The 23,079-nt window shown below is 35.5% G+C and overlaps 1 protein-coding gene across 1 annotated transcript in view; it reads left to right on the forward strand.

The window, feature by feature from the left end:
• Window positions 1-1,199: 1,199 nt before the first annotated feature.
• Window positions 1,200-23,079, forward strand: part of LOC121418435 — a 49,360-nt gene continuing 27,480 nt past the window's right edge. Inside the window, exons 1-3 of the mRNA XM_041612311.1 lie at window positions 1,200-1,500; window positions 10,479-11,241; window positions 14,960-15,074. Of these exons, the coding sequence (XP_041468245.1) occupies window positions 11,017-11,241; window positions 14,960-15,074 (340 nt within the window). The 5' untranslated portion in view covers window positions 1,200-1,500; window positions 10,479-11,016. The remainder of the gene's footprint in view (window positions 1,501-10,478; window positions 11,242-14,959; window positions 15,075-23,079) is intronic.

Here is a 23,079-nt window from a genome sequence, read left to right on the forward strand (position 1 = left end):
TTGAAAGATAAGACACCAGAGCACGTATTGACACCAAAATATAGAGATCATAATTTGAAACAAACATTTTATAGACTTTTCAAATCTGTCCCGTTTTTTTTTATACGCACTGTAGTAGGCTTGCTGCGCACAAAAATCGTGAGAAACATGGGTGACAAAATAATATGGCCAAAGAATGTTCGAAAATGGTTTAGCAAAGTTCTGAATGGTAGCAATTCAGATTAGTAGCCTACGGTTCCTAGATAAAAGTAACAAATTACAGTGAAAAATTAACTGAGAGGGGTTGGAGAGGGGCAACCTGTGAAGGTGTACCATAATTCTAGTTCGTCCTTGAGTGGTCTTTTTTTTACATATAAAAGTTGAAAGTGATGAGAAAGGACTTGGGTAGATAGAGTAGACAATGAAATCCTTTATCTTTGTAAAGAAAAGGGAGAGGGAGGAAGAGAGGTGAATAAAAGGAAGAGGGAAGGAGAGGGTGTTAGGGAGAGGGAGAAAGGGGGTTAACGTTTCAATTTATGTTTCTTTGACCAACTAATGAGAAATACGATTCGTACCCCCCTCCCATTTAGAGAAGAAAATTAAAATTTGTAATGTAAAAATGCCATTGAAACCGAGATGTGCCCCCTTTTGAAATTGAAGACCCTTATTTTATTTTTGCCTGTCAGATTTTTCGGGTACGAAATATATTTGTGTTTTTTTTTCTTTTTTTTTTGGGGGGGGGCTTGTCAAACTTTTCCTCCGAAAAATTCCCCCCCCCTTTGGAAAATCCTGGATCCGCCCCGGGGTATATCAAATGACTTTGGATTGGATTGTTCTAAAATTGTGTTCAAATAAAAGAGAAAGAATTAGTGCGTGTTGATGTCAAGCCAGAAAATGGCATGAGATTAAAAAAACGTAGCTTTGTGTCAAAATAGAACGAGCATTTAATATTAGAAGAGATCTTTTCGGTTTTTGCTGCTCCCATTTTTTTTATTATAAAAAATTCCAAAGTCCCAGCACCATCACTGAACTCCCGGGCATTGCTCACACCCTTAATCTGAAAATGTTTAATTCAGATTATCAGTTTATTTAATTCTTGTTGAGATTGAGAACCTTGTGATCCACACTCGTCCGCCGACAAAAGTGGCGTCGGAAATGTGACGCCATCATAGAGTTATATAAACCTAAACCTACATGTATGGACGCAATTCAATGGGTAGCGGACATTCATTCTACCACAGCGCCAGCACGCTGTTTTATACCCGCTTGAATATGTTTTGAAAATTGATTGCCGTTGCTTTGCACGCCACTTGCCTGGTTTCAATGCACCTGTATGCCGGATCAGTGGTGTGTGCATTGTTTACCCCTTTCGTGCAAGCTCGCTCCAATACATTTCGGCTCTTGGAAGCCGAGTGAGCTGACAGAGCCAAAGAGACGCGATCGTGGATTGTCCTTCCCGTTGGACTGAGATTTGTTTTATTAAAGATCGAGGTAAAATACTTGGCCAATACTTGTCGTCTGGTAAGTTAAGTTTTTACACATCTGTTACTCAATTTATTATGTATTTTGTTCTCTTGGATATTCTAAAATTCTAGTTGGAATTTATATAAAGCTTAGAGTTGATGTTGGACGCGTGCCACAACGGGGGCTGAGCTAGGGGCACGCCGCAGCGATCCGTGTGGTAACGAGAAGAACCCCGTTGTCGGACCTCGGCAACTGCACACATGCAGACTGAGGAGAGGGAGTTTACAAATTTGTTGGGGGGGGAGTGGGAGAGTCCGTTTAGATTTAACACAATAGAGAGTGGCATTATCGTGCTTTCTGACTCCGGAGACAAAAAAGATCTAGGGTCCAAAATTTCTTACAACGCCTATACTATAGTCTCGACAAAGGGTCTGAAGTTCCATCCGCGCTCGAGTTGGCTCACGATCATAGAGTCATCAAAATATGTGCGTCCGCACGATTTAGGCTATACTTTCTTATCCTCTCTCTCTCAAATATCTCATTTTCTTTTTCGCTTTTCGAGTGTTGGCTTGGACTAAAATAAAGAAAAACATATTGGAAAGTTGTTTGTTTGATTCTGCTCTTTTTTTCAGAACGTTGTTTTCACTGACGGGATAATACTGACTAAAAATAAAATTCGTGTTTAGGAATATACCTCACACTTTGTCAAATCATTTCTGACTTTCAACAAACTAAATGAATATCAATAATCCCTGCAGCTCGATACACAGCTTTCACAAAATAATTACTTCACCAAAAATGATATTTACATGATACGTATATTACAAGTGTGCAGGAATGCCTAATTCAATAGACATGTAAATTTCACGGCTTGAAGTGCTTGTGCCACATGCATGCTTGTTAATTTCTCATGCACACCTGTTGATTGACAGAAAGCAGAATTTACAGTTGTCTACTAAAAGTTGATAGAATCAAAATCGTCCTAAATTTATTTAGTCAGCAAAAATCACATTGATGATCTTCCCAATTCATAGTTCTGTCTTATTTTGTCAGCCAAGTCAGGCCTCATGACTGACTGACTTAATTGACTGACTAAATAAAATGATCGGCCTATTTATTTAGTCAGTGCCACAAATTTTATTAACCTACTAACAATCTATCTTAAATGTAGGAAAGGGAAAAAAATCGAATTATAAAATAACCCTATCATATGCAATCTTACATTTTATTTAGTCAGCGATAATTAAGCCAAGTTTACATTTTTACTCCACTATTCATAGAAATTTCACTGTCATTTAATTAACCCATCGTTTTTTCTTCTTCACTCTTCAACTTTTTATAAGTCACAGTATATCAACTGTCTATATATTTATCGTTCTATTTGGCTCCACTTTTCCAACTAAATACGCACGGTAATTAACCTGTATATATTCCATCAACCCCTCTTTTCCCTTCTCTTCAAAACCACTCTGCCACTTTTAGACAGTGAGCTATCCACTAAATAAATCAATTCAAACTGTCTATATCTTTATCCTCCTTTTTGACTCCACTTTTTTAACGATACGCACGGTAATTAACCTGTATATATTCCATCAACCCCTCTTTTCCCTTCTCTTCAAAACCACTCTGCCACTTTTAGACAGTAGGCTATCCACTAAATAAATCAATTCAAACTGTCTATTTCTTTATCCTCCTTTTTGACTCCACTTTTTTAACGATACGCACGGTAATTAACCTGTATATATTCCATCAACCCCTCTTTTCCCTTCTCTTCAAAACCACTCTGCCACTTTTAGACAGTAGGCTATCCACTAAATAAATCAATTCAAACTGTCTATATCTTTATCCTCCTTTTTGACTCCACTTTTTTAATGATACGCACGGTAATTAACCTGTATATATTCCATCAACCCCTCTTTTCCCTTCTCTTCAAAACCACTCTGCCACTTTTAGACAGTAGGCTATCCACTAAATAAATCAATTCAAACTGTCTATTTCTTTATCCTCATTTTTGACTCCACTTTTTTAACGATACGCACGGTAATTAACCTGTATATATTCCATCAACCCCTCTTTTCCCTTCTCTTCAAAACCACTCTGCCACTTTTAGACAGTAGGCTATCCACTAAATAAATCAATTCAAACTGTCTATATCTTTATCCTCCTTTTTGACTCCACTTTTTTAATGATACGCACGGTAATTAACCTGTATATATTCCATCAACCCCTCTTTTCCCTTCTCTTCAAAACCACTCTGCCACTTTTAGACAGTAGGCTATCCACTAAATAAATCAATTCAAACTGTCTATATCTTTATCCTCCTTTTTGACTCCACTTTTTTAATGATACGCACGGTAATTAACCTGTATATATTCCATCAACCCCTCTTTTCCCTTCTCTTCAAAACCACTCTGCCACTTTCAGACAGTAGGCTATCCACTAAATAAATCAATTCAAACTGTCTATATCTTTATCCTCCTTTTTGACTCCACTTTTTTAACGATACGCACGGTAATTAACCTGTATATATTCCATCAACCCCTCTTTTCCCTTCTCTTCAAAACCACTCTGCCACTTTTAGACAGTTGGCTATCCATCCACTACAATTTCAACAAGCTTATTATTTATCTTCCTTTTTGACTCCAGCGCGTGTTATCGCGTGGCCAAAACCCATAGACGGAGCCAAAAAGAACGATAAAACTAAGATTCTAGGTTTTATCCTCCTTTTTGGCTCCGTCAATGGGTTTTGGCAACACAATAACACGCGCTGGAGTCAAAAAGGAAGATAAAGTAATAGTACGCTGAAAATTATTGTGTGTGACTGTGTATGATATCATATCATCTGGGATGATCCATTATGATTTGGGGGTGTGATGATGCGAGAGTTATCATGCAATGTCGTGTCAACGGAGAAATTGTCCCACGTGCGAGAGTCTTGTCCGCGGAGAGCGAGCCGAGTGAGCTTGCATTGAACGAAATAAATCTATTGAAAGTCAACGAGGCGTAGTCGTGCTTAGTGAAATTCAGGTACTGTATACTTTATGGCTCCAGAGTCAGTATTCACGATATGGCCTAGAGAGTAAGTCTTTGAACTTTTCTTGATGTTTTGGGTCTTATCTAGTTGGTCTCTGTTGAGTCTGTTCCATACATTTTAATCACAATTCATAGAGATTGGAACATACACTGAACACAGAAAATTTCTGTTAAACTTTTGGTGCTATCCTAATCCTATTGAATGTAATCTTAAGAGACTGTTTTCATTATGCTTTCTAAAACTAGTTTACTGGAAACCGATTCAGGAAAGGAAACCAGTTTGGAAGATCGCTTTGCTAGCGTTCCCACTTGATCACACGAAAGTGGTTTTCAAAATCATTTCAGGTAAAGCGATCTTGTTGCTATGGAAATGCTCTCAGTGGGGTGACACATTTCACATGAAATTCGAAACTGCAGTGTTGGCATTCTACACCCGTCGTGTGGAGTAGCACGTCAAAATGTGCGAAGATCGCTTCCCGAAGAACAGTTGTGTGCTCACTTACGCTAAAACCAGTTTAACGAGGCAAAGCGATCTTGAAAACTACATCGCGAGGTGGTTTTCTGAACCGGCTTGGAAGATAGCTTCCAAAATCATTTCGACCGTTCTCACTACACGTTAAACTAGTTTCCAGTAAACTAGATTTAGGAAGGTAGTGAGAACGGTGTCTTAGTTACTTCTTCCAGTCTGGTACAGTCCGCCACTGGCGTATTATCGTACCTTGTTATTTTATGAAAACCTATGTACACTTAAGTTGACATTTCATGTAAATAAATGTTATTTGATCAATTGAGTGCGAAAAATGGCTTAGACATAGAAATATATGTTTTGAAAAATAAATAGAGGGGTCTACAATGTAGTATAGATTCACTCATACCAGAACCTTTTGTCTGTTATAATGGCTGTTAATTTTTATTCGCTTGTCTGTTTTGTTTTTACAATGTAGTTTATTTGTCATTTGACACTGGGATGAACACTTATTTTTAAAATGTCCTTCTGTTTTTTTTACTCCTCTCCATCACTGGTTTAGGCCTACATGTGTACATGTTTGATTGTATGATTTCAGAAAAAGTAATTCTCACGCTGGACTGAAACAAAAGCTACGTTTCTAAAATCTGCTGAGACCACATTCGTAGTTCTCACTCTTACACAAATGGAATTCTGTTGCACAACCAATAGTGTGCATGTAAATCACAATTCCGTGATATAGTCATTTTGATCAGATCAGATTAAAGTTGAAATCCTACACATACATGTGTATCTTCTTAGATGCTAGCATGTGGTAAAACAGAATTTGTAAAGTACAAGAAGCACAAGAATTGTTCACTAGCCATGTATTTAGTTAATAATGACTTTCTTACAAACAGCTTTATGAAACAATCTCTTCCCTTGCATCGGATCTGTACAATTAATTTTGCAAAACTGATACAAATACAATTATGTGCCTACCACTTGCTTCCTGATACCATACAGGCTGTGTCAGGTCTACTACACCCCCCCCCCCCAAATAAAATCAATTATGATTATACTCATTATAAAATTGACTGATTTTTTTTCTTCAAACAAATGCCAAAAATGTTGTACAGTTTGGTCCCCAAATTACTGGCTGTATGATACCTGATGGGCGTTCCATAAAGCTGTACATAAGTTACTTGTAAGAAACTTTACAAACAACTGGTGATCCTTTTTAGTGGTAAATGATATACACCATATATTTTAATAGGTGTTGATTTAGTGCCTAAGAGGGGGTTACCAGTCATTCATACAAACACCCACCAGAATGGAAAATCTAAAGATTTTTTTTTCACATTTCTCTCCATAGAGAGATACATGTACGAGTATTGTTATTCAAAAGTAAAGCCAGCTATTTATCACCCACTTCCTAAGAAATTTTAAGTGTCAATTGCAGAAAAGGGGGGATTTCTCGAGCAAAAACACCCATGTATCCTTTAGAATCCAGAAGCAAATCTATCATCCTTTCTTTTCATAGCACTAATTGTAACCTTCTTCACAAGTGTTGGGTAGCTTCTGAAGAGGCCAGTCTTCTTCCCAAAACAAATTTATGCAGCGAAGAATATGAATGAAAAAGTATATTTACTTAAGGTGTTGTGTTCATGGCTTCTTGGCAAAGAAGTGAAACTGTTTGGTCTGAGGATTAGACCTTCAGGTAGGATCAATACAGTTGGTGGAGGTGGAATGTCCTTCAGATAATAGGGAAGAGCGAAAGCTAAGAATGATGTCTGGAGTATCTTTCAAATTTTAAGTTCACTTGAGCACATCAGTTTGGTCTGATCATTGTTAAGTAACAAGAAAACAGAGTATGTTGAAGCCAAGTATCTTTCCTTATTTGCCGGTTTTGATGGCTGGTACTTGACAGGCCTGTCAGTTCTAGATTTAGGTTTGTAATACATTTTGTAATTGTAACATTACTACCTTATCACTGTAGGACTACAGTGTTTGCTAAGTATTTCAAGTCTACATCTATAGTTCATGTAGCAATTTTCAATAGCCTTTGCAATTTTCATTCAAATTGGTGAAGTTTGAATATTTTGTTGCCCTCTGCAAGACTTTCAATATTCCACTCTCTTCCTAAAAGATTTTCTATCTTCCGCTGTCATCATCACCATGACAACTGCATGTGCTAGCTCCCCAGCTGTTTGCGGTGAGCTCCCTGTGCAATCAATGATTTATTGCAGATTGTCTTTATTATTAGCAGGCCTGATTATTATTAGTGTTATCATTAGCCAATAGTGTTTTACTTTAAGTGTTGTCCAGCTTGTACACATTGGTAGTAAATACCAAGTACTCTGTAATTGTGTCAGTAGGCCTACAGAGAAGTAGCTCCTTTTAATTAGGGACAATGATGGGGTACAGGCAGGCATTCAAATAGCCAAGTTTGTCATTTTTCATCCTGGGCTCAGTAACACAAAGGTTTGCGATGAATAGCAAATATGAAATAACACTTCTGATTGGTTCCCAGTCAGTATTTTGCGACAAATGTGCATGTAACAATGATCTTGATTGGTCAATTCATTTAGCGATTGATCGCTAATCTTTGTGTTACGGGGCCCAGGTTGGGTAGCAGCAAATGTAGATTGATCAATGTGAATGGCTCATTTCCTCTTTTTTTGTGTAAATTACTTTCAGAATAACTGATTTCTGTTGATTTATTCCAGACTTTTCCCTATTGCAAAGGATGGTTTAATCATAACTTCATTTTGTTTTCAGTTAAACTTTTAGCTTTTACCATTTTCAATTTGTGGAAAGGTACACATGTTGAGATGCATGTGATTGTGGGTATACAATATACTCTTTTGTGTAACTACTTTCTGAATTATTGATTTCTGTTGAATAATTCCAGATTTTTCCCTATTGCAAAGGATGGTTGAATCATAACTTCATTTTGTTTTCAGTTAAACTTTTAGCTTTTACCATGTTTAATTTGTGGAAAGGTACACACATGTATGTTGAGACGCATGTGATTGTGGGTATACTATACAATATACTCTTTTGTGTAACTACTTTCTGAATTATTGATTTTTGTTGAATAATTCCAGATTTTTCCCTATTCCAAAGGATGGTGGAATCATAACTTCATTTTGTTTTCAGATAAACTTTTAGCTTCTTTTATCATTTTCAATTTGTGGAAAGGTAATTGGTACATATAACGCATATGATTGTGGTAAAAAATTTTAAAATTTTTCTGTGTGTGTGTGTGTGTATTTGAGTTTTGTCAGACGTTTATCAATCAGATATGATTATTTACGTCTGGGACCGACCTTTAACGTCACCATCCGAAAGACGTGACCAGGGCTCGAACCTCGAACCTCTGCATCAATTTGTAACTTCCCCACAGCTTGGATTACAGGCGCACGCCACAACGCCCTGTGCTCATCATTAATGTTTATGAACGAAACTCTTTTCCCATATTTTAATGGTGAAGAAAACTATTTAACTTCATAATTTCCAGAAAGTTTCAATATTTGACTGCCAAATATAGTTCAGAATTCGATAAGATCAAAGAATCATGTTGCTACATTTATTAGCTACCTAAATGTATACATGTAGGCTTACTTTATTTTCATACACAACTTTATACTGGAAAAAATTGAATTAAGTCTAAATGTACAGGCCTTTAAGAACTTTTTATAACTATCACCATACAGTTGTATGCATGTTGGCCTACATATACATGTACATACCAAATACGATACAACCACATCCATCTTGTTCTTTGTTATGCTGCTATCAAAAGCCCATTTTCAATTCATGAGAAATGGTCCCGTGGGTTCCTTTGTAAAGGACAACAATGAATAGAAATTATCCATCGAGGGAGAACAACCATAGCAATTCATCATTGTCTGCATTAAAAATCAATTCTGCATAATTTTATCTCTTTTAACTAGATGTTCTATTTTTTATTATTATTCATATTTTGGGATGGGGGGTGCTTTCCTGTATATGATGTAGGAATGTGTACTGTCTAAATAATTTTGTATTAGAAATAGGCCCACTTGAAGCCTGAAAGAATCTCTAATATACATGTAGAAGGGGAGTAGGATGGATCTTTAATTCTTTATCTTGTTCAAGTTAACATTTTTTTTGGGGGGGTGCTGTCCTGTATAATGTTGGAATACGTATTATCTGAATAATTTGTATTAGAAATACTTGAAGCCCAAAAGAATCTCTAATATACATGTAGAAGGGGAGTAGGATGGATCTTTATCCCGTTCAAGTGAATATTTTTTTTGGGGGGATGGAGGATAAAGGGGAAAGGTTGGATTGTTTGATAAAAGATTGCATTCTCTTTTTCATTGATTGCAAACAAAATAATAGAACAGGAAATCTACTTGTCAAGTTGTGATATTAATTCAAAACTCTTCCTTAATCCCTTTAGATTAGGATCTAAATCCATGTGAGTGCCATATGCCCCATTGAATAGGGATTTCACCATTGGTTCATACAATCTGGGAAGTGGTTTTTGATGAGTTACTATAATAAAATTATCATGCTCTGGTAAAGTTTGAAAACACATTTTCAAAGGTGTTTAATATTTTCATCTAAATTGTAAACAACTGTTATACCACACATGTAGGCAGACTTGTAGGAGGGTCTTGTCAGTGTTCAGCATGTGCATGTAGAATCAATGCAAAGTCATAAGCAGTTTTTTTTACTATTCCCATTAATAGACCATCAAATTTCATGTACATGTAAGAATCATGATGTATGAATAATTAATTTTAGTTTGTATTTATAGATAAAGGTTTTGAAATCAATGTTTCACACACTGATTTGTGATGAATCTGTGTGAGAAGTATGTGACCAGACTTTATGAGTGTACCCGAAAATCGCTTTCAAATATATACTTGCATCATAAAAATGATGTCCTAATCTATTACTTGTATATGTATCGAAGATGCAAACATGAAAAATTACATTGTAAAAATAATCTTTTTTTTACAAATAAACCAGTGTTATACTAGCTCTACTTGTACAGTGGACGGCAGTGGTATAGGCACAACCAGCACAGAAGATTTCTGACCATCACTCGTGAAAACACTGCTTCTGTCCACCACTTATTTCAAATGAAAAGTGTTTTGAAACTCACTCCGTGCAAAGTGGAATTGCATTTGCATTAATTCCATCTTAAACCTTGTTTTAAATTATATTGATCATTCTTATATTTGTTAAATAGATGTAATACATGTGGCTTTATTTCAAAGATTTGTTAATGTCAGATAATTGTTATTTCATTGATGTTCCTTCACTTCGGCTTAAAAGACCACTAAATCTGCCTGTTTAAACTTTGTAATGCCATGAAACAGAGACCACCACTCAAGTGGGTCTAGTTGAATGGTGAAATAAATAATAAAATAAATGTAGTAAAAATCTTTTTTTTTTCTACCAGTTGACTCATATTCTACTAGTTCAATTTCATTTATTGTATGCAATGTGGTACCCCCAACAATAATAGTATTCTACTCTCTTTCTTTCTCACTTTCAGATTCGTAGAAAATCTATTCAAGTTCAACAGAGGGTGAATTAGAACTTTCAACTCGCCATCGCAGAGATTTGAAACACATTGTGACTTCAGTTTTTTCCAGTTTGACTTCTTCTGCATGGTGGGAGACATCATCCTTACACCATTTAGATCTGTGTATAAATGAATAACACAATATGCATGAAACCAGTGATGAAGCTATTTATTGTAATGAGATATTGATCCAGAAATGTAATTGGTAGCATACTGTGTATGGAATTCGGCATGCTCAGTTGCTAGACGGCTATTTAAATATTCATGAAGTGATTACTGAAACTGCCAAAACATGCCATACAGACATATTACTGGAATGTAATTTTAGATTTTGCAGCTTCTATCAAAACCTTTCATTGACTATTGGAGACCTTGATGTCAGACGGTCAATTGTCCGCTGTAAACGGGATATTATAATCAGAGGTGCAAGCATAGATATTGATGACAATGATGAAGCGGTCATTTTTAATTGACGAGAGTTGAATCGCCGCCGCAGAAACCAGCTGCCATGATGGTCATCAAGGGACACTTGGGGTCAACGACCTCGGGAGGAGGTCCGAGGCAACTCAAGCCTCAGCCCATCAAATCCTGGACAGCCAAGTCGGAGAAGGTGTACGAGAAGTCGAGGGAGAACGGGTTTGTGCCTGCACAGCGGGGTCTGTACACCAAGACTAAGAATCCCCTGCCCGTCAAGTACACTGTCAGAGGAGAGTGGGAATTGCAAGAATGCGAGGTGAGATATCGTCAAATGCTTTCATGCTTTTTCGGTCACAAAAATATCAGTTAGTGATAAGAAGTCCAAGTACATGCACTTTGTTAATAAATTTGGGAAAATAGTGATTTGCTTTGTCATAGTTGGCAAAATACCTTCTGAGCTAGGGCAGTGCAGTGTCCATTTTTGGACAACTCATGCACTCTAGTCTCTACGAAGGGCAACTAGAAAGTTTTGAATCTAACACAGAAAAGATTAAATTATGAAGACCAAATTTGGGCCATACATTCTTTCTCATTTCTTAATCCTAGTCCTACCCAAAAATTGGCCATAGCAATATCTAGTCATATTTTACAGGTTCCTAAATTTAAAAATCAGACTCAATATAGCTGTGACCAAGAAATCGGGTGGTTAGGATTAAGAAATAAAAAAGATTTGATGGACCAAATCTGGTCTTCATATCTTTATCCTACATGTAAGTTAGAACTATGTTAGGCTCAAAACTTTTCAGTTGCCCCTCCTGTATACTGTTTCCACACCATTTGTGGTCTTCTCTAGAGTGAATTCGTGATGTAGGGACAGTGATTTTCTGCGATTTTCTGCGATTTTCTGCGATCGCGGAAAACGGACAGAATTCACGGAATCAGCTGTTTGAAACGGAAAGTGGCTTTTCAAATGGAAAATCACAGAAAACAAGTTTTTTCTCAAAATGCACCAAATAGCAAGAGAAATTAATCCCAAATCCTCAACAAAATACGAATATCAACTGAAATAACACGATCTCACTTTGCAACAACAATCATGACAATCAACACATTGTAACTACCCTTGAGCCTCTCCACTCGATGGCATCCAAATTAGTTTACACTCACGTCCGCATATGATTCAGAATACGGCCGTGTGTTGCTGCCCTCTGCGTTCGGTCATAATATAATGATCATGGTGATTCATCAAATCCAAAATGGCGGATATTCAGAAGTCGTCGACTGCTCAAAACGATGTCCGAAAAGTCCCCAAATCAGCGATAAAATCCCATTTAACAAGAAAATAAAAAATGCTTATAATATGAAAGGTGAGAATGTATTCATGTCGATTATATTTCTCTAAATAGTTTTTGAGCTCGAATCTCTTCGATTAAAATGGATTTTAAAGCGATGTTAGTACACTAGCAGATGCAAATTTTGAGCAGCGCTAGCATTTTGACATGGCTACTCGTTGCGTATTTGTTTTCTATGTAAACGGAATTGTCAATTTTTCTTGTACACAAAGTCTATGGGGAAACGGAATTTTCGTTTTCAGACATGCTGAAACAGAATTTGAGATTTTCTGAAACGGAAAAGGCAATTTTTAGAAACGGAAAATCACTCTCCCTAGTGATGAGAAAATGATCAAGTAAGTACAAAAGCACATTAAATACAACAAATATGTATCATGAATAAGGAAATGTGGAGGAGGCTGAAAATCATGAGAGCTGTCCCTTGGACAAGGCGTAATGGCTTTTATTTTAAAACACAAAGGATACTTGATAGATTTTTTAAGTCATCAGAAAAAAATATGATTATGGCAGGGATTCAAAAGTTCATTCAACTACTTAAGGAAACTTCACAGCCCTGAAAAATATACTGAACATTGTGCTTTACATCCGATACGTGTACTATGGGTGCTATATGTTCTTTATCAATTACGGTTGTAATGATAATTGCTGGTTTAGCACAGGCAAGTCAAATTGATTTTGACACCTTCGTATTCTCCCCAAGTCAGTTGCCTTTGGTGAAAGCTTTATAGGGGGTGACATATAATCAATAAATTGGGGCTCGTCCTCCAGGTGAAATTGGTGAGGGATTGCACTTCCTTTTCTTTCGGATAAAAGTCGTACTAAAAAATAAGACGCCTAGAGTGGTCGACATGTAGGAGTGCTCACTTTGTATCCAAAAGGAAATGTGTACCGTCCTATACATGTACAACACCGGTTGCATGACGTGCTCTGGCATCAATCGCTCTACTCTAAATTCCACACATTAATGGAAGGACCAACTTCAACCCTTGATTTAACACTTATACCCTATCCTAAACTAAAGATAAAACCCTACATTGAAAACCTAGCCCTAAAATAAAAATTTTTAAAAATAATAATAAAGCCTGGAGCAATTGTTGCCAGAGCAAATGCCGTGTTACCTGGAAACTACACAGAAAATGCCCTACTGCATTCCACCTTTTCAATTTTCAAGCCAATTTTAAAGTTATCAGGTATTGGATGTTCTTCCTTCAAATTAGAAAATACACATTTTGCTCGGAATTTCGAAATGCATGTTTTCAATATTTGAAATAAAGCACATGTACATGTATGCATCTTAGAAGTGTTAATTTTACAATAAATGGGGTAAAGGTCACTTCGTAAAACCATGCGCATAGTTTTCAGCAGCACAAACCATGGTTTATGCCAGTTCATAAAATCATTCAATTGATGCATACATGCCACATTCGCACAACATATACCTAGGTCAGGATTTTGAGCTCTTAATTCCCACCATTCTGGAGAGAGTCTATTCAGTGTCAAAAAAAAAAAAATTAGTGATTCAATTTACATTTATGTGCTTGGCTGCTTCTCATTTTCTAGTCTAACATGTATTTTGATTGATTTGTTGACCATTGTGCTTGAGACCAGTATAGAGTATACAAACACCCATGCTCAATGCTCTTATGATACATGTAGCTGTTTAAAAAAAGAGGCTTAAGTTAGTCTACATTTCATGGACTTAAGCAAATTTTTTAGCTGTATCTTTTCCAGAGCAATGATTCTTTTTGTATTCTATTTTGATGAAGTGTTTTACTTCAGATGTTAAATATTCAGTCCCTAGCATGGAGTAAGAATAGTCTTTAATAAATCATAATAATCATAATAAATGTAATGAATATATAAAATTGCTTATAGCACCTTGGTGTCTCTTCATGATTACCTGGGTTTTAGCAGAGCAGGTATGCACTCTTACAAGGAATAAATTTCTGCCAGGAACCCATTAACCTCACTAGGATAGAGTGCAGTACAATGTATGGACAACATTCTTGCTGTTGCCTACATGTATGTACATGTACACATACATGTAGATCTTTATAAGTAATATTAAAGTATGTTATAATGTACTTCAATGTTGTATAACAATGCTAAATTACAATTACAATTTCAAAAATGTTCTTTGAGAAGACTACATTATCAATTCTGATCAGTGGAATGATAAAAACCTATTTGGAGATTTATGGTTAGCCTTTGTACACATTGTACATTTTAAAGTAAAACTATTTGCTAAAGTCCAATATTATACTGGATACACCGTGTAGTGAGCAGAGCTAGAAACATTGCATTGGTGATTCAATCAAACAAAATCTCCATGAACAAGGATCAATTTTGGAGTTACATTCAATGATGAAGGAATTGATATTATCATATTGTGTACCTTTGATGGAAAAAAGCTCTCTGAATTATATGAATTAAATCTTGATCTGTTTCTGTAATAATGGGAACATCAGTCAAACCATTCACTCGACACAAAAGATCAGGATCTATCACTCAGCTGTTTCGGAGTGAATCTAGTGGCAGCTCAACTGAAAAGGTAAGTACTTTTAAAGTTCAAATTTCAACATATTTTCAGGTTTATCTTTGGTTTCTTATATAAAAAAAAAAATTCTTTATATCCTTGATGATGTAATTTTCTTTTCTTTTTTTCATTCAATCCAATTCTAGGAGCACTTAACATGGCTGAACAAAGTATTGAAGAAGAAGAAACACAAGCCGTTGACAGACTTCCGCAAGAGTGTGTCAGATGGTCTAACTCTAGTCAACTTGTTAGAAATTTTGTGTGAGTATAATTTACATGAAAATGAAATATGTTCCATAAGGTTCTTATGAGTTATATAAATTCTCTTTTCAAATACAGGTGAGAAAAAAAAGACAGTCGTGTGTAGAATAACCAAAAATGCCTGTGAACAACTACAAAAATATTTTGAAATCTGTACATTTTGCTCATACAAAAGTATCAGAATATATTTTCCAGGGTGGCGGCAGTTTGATGTGGTAATGTACTTCTGTCCGTTCCAATTTACAGTTTGAATTAAATTCGTCATACATGTATCTAATTTGCAAGAGTTTTATTCTACCTTTTCTTGGCCAAAATCTTGAACTGCCCTTTCCTATTATATACATTTATTTTAGGTGTATAAATCTTATAAGCTTTGTTGCTATACATACAGTAATGTAGGCTTGTCTATTACTATTATGATGTTTTCAATCCTGGCTCTTATACATGTACTACTTGAGGTAAACAGAATTACTGGTACATTCAATAAAGGAAAAAAAAACAACACAATTAAAGTACGAAGAAACCACTTTTAAAGGCTTAGCAAGTGCTTAGGTATGCTTTATTCTGAAGCATTAATGTTCTCCACAATGTTTTTATTGTAATCCCCATCATTTGATCAGTAAAAAAAAACAACACAATTAAAGTACGAAGAAACCACTTTTAAAGGCTTAGCAAGTGCTTAGATATGCTTTATTCTGAAGCATTAATGTTCTCCACAATGTTTTTATTGTAATCCCCATCATTTAATCAGTAAAAAAAAAACACAAAGTACGAAGAAACCACTTTTAAAGGCTTAGCAAGTGCTTAGGTATGCTTTATTCTGAAGCAATAATGTTATCCACAATGTTTTTATTGTAATCCCCATCATTTAATCAGTAATCACCAATACAAATTCACCCAGTGATTGCTACTTTGTATGTTAAAATGAAAATAGTGAAAGATGACCAATGCACAATAGCCTTAAAATCAGTTATGACTAATCAACAACATTCTTCAACGATCATCAAACATTCTTTCCATTATAACTACTGTCTGAATACGATAGGGAAAAAGACATGGCTTATCATGTCCTTTTATTTTCTTTGTACTGTGACCTTTGACCTCCTCCACCCTATTTTGCAACTAAACATGTTCCATTTGTCGGCAGCTCCTTATGAATCGCTTCATGAATGTAAAGGACATTATTGATCTTCACTATAATTGGCTTGACATGCTCTTGACAGATGTGAAAGAAATATTCCTATACTTGGCTATAGAAATTGAACAAAACATCTGCAAGCCTGCTCAGTTTGGGACAAATAAAAGATCAGATACTTCCTCAAGTCCTAACTTCTGTAGTCATTTTGAATTGTCTTGACCAAAAGTTCATCTAGGAAATTGAACAAAACATCTACTAGCTCATTTTTGGACAAAAATCAGACACTTCCTCAAGTCCTTATTTTTGTAGTCATTTTGAATTTTCTTGACCCAAAATTCCCATAGGATTTGGAACAAAAATATCTACAAGCCTGCTCACTTTGGGACAACGATCCAGATACTTTCTCAAAACCTCACTATTGTTCTTAGTTTGAATTTCTGATGTGTAAAACTGATGATCATTATGGATTTTCCCTTCTGTTTTATTTAGTTTTATGTACCTTCAATTGGTATTTCATTGACATGATCACTGGGGAGGACTTGGAAAGAAGGAAGCAAAAACTTTTTTACTCTATCCTTGGAACTATTTTCCTATATACTTTGTATCTTTAAGTCATCTCTAAGTGTTTTGTTTGTGTTATTTCTGAATACACCCCTCACTCAATATATAGGCACTTCATTAAATTCAGGGAAACACTTTATAATCCTTAATAGCCTAGTAATGGTCTTTCTACAGCACACGTCATCACGCATTCTGCAGTCATCATGTGTTATTGGTATTGGGTCTGATTCCAGGGACAGCTATTCAGTGTACCAACCCTTCGCTGCCATCGGAGCATGAACCCATGTTCCGCTCGGTGTACTTTCTAGGTCTATTAATCAATACCTTCTCTTCATTGGAATCTTACCATTTTGTTCATTAATTATTAAGTTGTGCTCATTAGAAGAAAATGATACAAGGTCTTTATGAGTCTGGCCAGAATCACCCGTAGGTCTCAGAATTACGTTATTGGATTGTAAAAGATAATCATTTTAGTGGTTGATTAAGTGTGACTGCCATCAGAGAATGTTTAGGAAAGAATAGATTTCTAGGATTTTGTATTTTAGAGGCATTTAGTGATCAATGAAATTCAAAGGAGGTTTCAATAGTAATTATTATTAAGGCAGATGTATTTTTTACTGAACCTGTCTTTTTTTTTACAAGGTTCCATTCTTATACAAAACTTTCATATTCTTTGGAAACTATACACTGACTGTATCGTGGTCCTTTCCAATTAAGAAAGAAAGAAAAGTGTAATGCATTTCAGAGACACTAAAAATAATAATTTCTTTCCAGTTAGAATAATTATTTCGTTGAGTACTCTTTATCTGATAAGATACATTACATATGACTTACATGTAATTAGTCATCTGAGAATACTGGAGCGTGCTTAAATTGCATTAAGGATAGTAGCAGGAGAATCATCTGCTTCATTAACTGCACTGATTGGAGTCACTCTCATCTTTCTATTTTTTCAGGAAAAAATATAAGGAAGCTATTAAATGATTTTTTTTTTATTCAAATGACATTTTCGAGGGATATACTACTAAATGATTTCCTGAATTTGGATAATCATCTCAATTTAGTTTTAATTGAGAAAAACAAAGCTTTTACAAGAAAATGGTAGAAATTGACCAAAATGTTCCCATTTGGTTTGTGGTAGTAGTATTATTAAGTTAATGATGATGACTTGATCAGGCACACTAATTGCACTGTATGCATCTAGCACTATGATCATTATGATTGCACATTGTGCATGCTCAATACCTAACAGCTTCTCAAAGATTAAAATCTTCTTTACAATGGCTTGAATAAATCAATACGAAGCTTAAAATCGATAGTCTGAAGTCGATGGGGTAGGAGTGAGAGTGTGGTCGCACGGCAAGAAGAGTCTCTTCCCTTGTAGTTTGAATGACGCACTTGACTCTTGGTGAAGGAAAGGAAAATGGAGCCTATTTGTTCAGCAGTGGTTTTTACCATCAATAGTCTCAAGACTGCATTTAAATAGCAGGCTGTAATTGCTGGAATCTTAAGCACCTCATTTTTAGTCAATATTTTTATTTAGGCCTGGGTTTCATGATCTATTGATGAGGTGAAAGTGCGTTGTCCTTTTTATCCTAGGTGTTATGAAGTTGAAGGGCTGTTACATGTACATCAGTGGAGAAATCTTTTTCACTAAAAATAGGGGTGTTAAATCTGACCCCAATTGGTGTCCTAAGAGGGACACACCTTGAGATGGTAAACTTACACCCGTGAGATTTAATATAACACCAAAGAGTGTAAAAGTAACAACCAAAAGTGTTTTAATTACACCATGGACCTACTAGGTCCATTACACCCATGGGTGTTCAACACCAGAGTAAAATGACAGGTGTGGTCCTCTTTGTAAACTGTTCAACACCACAGCTTTTGCTCTATTATATGATTTCTATGAATTTGGAAAAATACTTTTAGAATGTACTTTCTTCCGAGTCAAATTTGACTAATAATGGCACCATTTGGGCATCGACTCTATTCCAAGTGACTCGGATTCAGAGTAAGTTTTACTTGGATTGGTGTGGCATCAGCTGAAAACAATTCGATTATGAGTCAAAGTCAGTCAGAAATGAGTCACTTTGACTCAGTTGACTCCAGACTGGCACTATAACCAAGTCAAATTTGACTCCTCAGAAACAGGATTGAAGAAGAGAGAGAGTGAAAGCAGAAGCTATTTGTTGACACTTAAGAAAAAATGATGAGAGAGAAAAAAACTCTCTCAAAATCTTTGATTTTGAAAGAGTGAGAGAGAGAGATATGGGGAGGGGTTAGTCTGCCGTGCAAACCCTTCACTCGAGTTAAGGGTCTGAACTACAGCCTACTCATGTCTTGTTTACTGAAGGCCCTCTCGCTCTCTGAATTGAAACAGCAAGTTTTGTATGTGCTAGTCTTTGCGCGGAGACACGCTTGTTGACCAAAGTTTCAATCAGGGCCTGTGCCTGCAGACGAGGGAGAAGGGTCCAAGCAGGATAGAGAGAGATGAATAGATATATAACCATTGAAATGAGTTAAGAAAATGACCCATCATTGATCTGCCTTGATTTGCCTGTTCATATTTACATTAAACCCTCTTAATGGATGGTTTCCCCCATTAGAGAGCTTAACCAAACACACTTAATGGGTTTCAAGTTCATGGATATGGTCGGTGTAGAGGTAAACCAGCTGTATAGGACCCAACTGATTCAGGAAAAATAAAGTAATGCATTGTATGTTTGCATTCACATCACGAATCTGGTCAAGTCACAAGGCCATTTCAAACAAAACTTCAAATGAAAATTCTCTGTTTTGGATGTGCTTTAATGATGATGATGATGAAGATTACAATATTAATGAATTCAACAATGAAATTTAATAAACAATAATGTTCACAATGTTGGTTTTTCCCTGAGAAACCCGAGTACCATTCACATACACATATGTAACAACTTTAATTTGAATGCAATGTATAGCTTTACTTTTTGTTTTGTATTTGCTTGTCAATCTAGGAATTCGTTGATAATAAATAAAAGGATCTTATTCAACTCCTAAGCATTTATCGATAAAAGCTGTTTGTGTTGTGAAAGGCAATTATAAGATAAACTGCATGACTTGATCCAATGGTAGACCCTGACCTTTTGTTTTGCGTTCCAGATGATCTAACAAATTGATTTACAAACATTTGAATAATGACACAAACTTTTCTGCAATACAGTTTCAATTACTAAATCATTTGATTAATCCCTCTACAGTGTATGTTGACCTGTCATTTTCAATTTTAGAAATTAACATAGTGATATTATTCATCAACGTCTAGACACTTTGATTGATTGGATGTAATGATTGTATCAACTTTGTAATGTGAAGTTAGTCCAGTTTAATACACAAACTATAACAGTAAAATGCCTTTTAATGGTATCGTTTATTAAACCAAACAATTTGTAAAAATGCTTTGTTAAGTAAAATATAAATTAACAAAAACTAAATGATTTGTTTAATTGGTAGTATGAACAAAATGTTAAAAGGATAGGGCCTACATGTAGATTGTTGGTTGATTCTCCCGGATGATTGTAAATTGATGTTAATTGATTTTCTTGTTTTCCATGTCGAACGAAGGCAATAAAGCAAAATGAGAGTCATTGGGCCAAGTAATCAACAACGTCTTTTCTTGGAAACCTCATTTAGGAAAGAGAATACCAGAAAAAAAAAGTCATGAATTCCAATGCACACCTTTGTGGGATGAACAATCAGGAGAGTAACACTCTTGGATTTTAAGTCAATTTACTTGACATGATCCGTCTTTCGGAATCAACTGTAACAAGACCAACAAATGTGCTACCATCACACCTCCCCACAAAGGTAGATACATTATCCACAAAGGAACATTATTCCTCAGAGACCTTGAGCAGGCATTAGAGTCTTCTCCAGTATTCTTTACAAGCCATCGACCTTCCACCACTCTGCAACCAAAATTGGCTGGATCCTTCGCTGGGCCTATCGATTTCCTAGTGGAACCAGTATTGATTACTTTGTCTTTCTGTTGAAGACCCGTTTACTGTGAACCAACAATGACTGGGATAAACTGCAATTACAATAGATGATGAGTACACCAATGAGGGCTCTTAAGATGCAAATGATAAACCCCCTTGGGATTTGTGAAGAAGTTGGTGATCAGGGAGGGGGGTATTGCTGGGGTTTTATTCAAGATCCGTGGCAGGTTGAGTGTCCTTTTTGTCATTTGAAAGGCTTCATTTAGTGTTTTATAGCTCACCATTAAGTGATGATTGAGCAAACAATACTCGGGACCCTTTTGCATAACAGAGTCGCCAGTTTTATGTAATTTACAGAAAACAGTAAAAATTCATAGATTTAATGAAGAACGCATAATTTCACTGAAGACACAGTTTTACAGGCTTAAAAAAAATTATGTAATAAACATTTAAAATCATGAAATTCAACACAAAAAACCTGTCAAGATGTGCCCAGGACCAAAGAATCAAGATGCCTCTTGGGTTGTTTGTTCCAATGATGTAAAGATGACATCATAACAAATCTCTCTTTTAAGATTGCCGATAATAGATAATATTTTTTGGTTCATCCCAACTTATCTTTGGCATCAACAATCTTATTTGCTAAATTAATGGTACCCTGCGAAAACATCTTGAAAACATGAAAATGAAATTGGGCATATGTCATAACTTGCCGGCAGACATTTAGATCATTTTCTGGGCATATCCCTATATAGTAGCATGAAATGATCGAAATATGATAGTTGAAGTCATGACATTCCAATTGGGCCCAAATTTCATCAAGTTGATTTTCTCCCGTGGGATTTCTAAATGTACAATTTGATCTTGTATAAATTACCATCTGTTAACAAGATAAAGATTGAGAAAATGAAGAAATCGATATCACCCTGTAATCTACATTTATTATGATTGATGAGCATTGTGATTCTGTTTACCCCTTTACCATCATCCAAGAATTAGGGTCAGAGGTCATCAGGTATTGAATATCAAATCCATGGAATGCGCTATGAAATATTATATTTCTGCATACTAGTAGTCTTCAACACAGTCATAGTGAATTATTGAAAATGGTACAGCTTTTCAAGACATGGATTCATGTCTCTGCTTTGTGCAAAATTTGAGAAAAGGCAGGTTTTAAATGATACTCAAAATTAATGACCAAATTCTATTATTTATGACGATAAATTGATTTATATAGCACCTTTTCTATATAATACAACATGCTGTTTATGAATAAATTTATTATTGTTTTCAGTTACCTTTTGAATATGTCAAGTTTGGTAATGTTTCTTAAAACTTAGACAATTTCATGTTTCTTCCGAAGATGTGGTGAGTTTTGAAAGAATTGAAGCAGTCTATTTTCATATTTCTACAGAGAATTGTGATCTCATTCATATAAACATGTAGGCCTAACCACATACAGATCATTTTGAAAGAAATACTTTCTTTGTGCTGATGTAAGTGTGATAACTGTTAAAAGAACCACAAGGTTTGTAGAAGACTACATTGGATCCCTGCAGGGTGTAACAAGCTGGGCCGTAAGAAACTTCCAACTAGAAAACCTACCCATGGCTATATATGTACAAGTCTGTAGAACCCTCCTTCATATCTGGAACAATTTAGGTTGTCATGGCGCTCAACCAAATCGTATTACTTCAATTTCTCAGCAAGTTTGTTTCTGTTGGAACATAAGAAATGGATTTGGGTTACTCTATCCTTTCTTATGAGTTGGTATGTGAGCTGTTGGTTGCCATGGTTTTGTAGGTAATGGTGAGTGATTTTGAGTTATTTAGGTGAAGTCTGGTTTCCATAGTGTTTACTTAGGTAAAACTTGAAGACATTCAGGATTGTTAAACTATTAGGGCCTGAACACATACTTCTCAAGTTGGTTGTATTTGAGTTTCAATTTAGATTATTCATATCACTTGCAGATCTGTATGACTATGTATCCCATGAATATAAACATTTAATGTCATCGGAATGATATCTGTTTTTATTTATGATATGGCTGTCCTTTATATGTATATTGGCAGGATTGCTTCTTTATTGATTTGTGTAGGCCTATATCTCTTTTTCATTAGTTGGATATTATTGCAAAATAGTACAGATATGGCTTATCACATATTATTTTTTTAGAAGAAAGAGAAAGTTATTCAATATAGTCTTTTCATGAATTACAAAACTAGTGCACTTTATACACAGATCAGGTTTTTGGTTTGGGTTTTATTCCATCGACATACATGTACTGTACATATTCATATCTAACGGTGGTACATTTTCATACATT

The sequence above is a fragment of the Lytechinus variegatus genome, chromosome 7 (assembly GCF_018143015.1).
Source record: "Lytechinus variegatus isolate NC3 chromosome 7, Lvar_3.0, whole genome shotgun sequence".
Classification (NCBI taxonomy): domain Eukaryota; kingdom Metazoa; phylum Echinodermata; class Echinoidea; order Temnopleuroida; family Toxopneustidae; genus Lytechinus; species Lytechinus variegatus.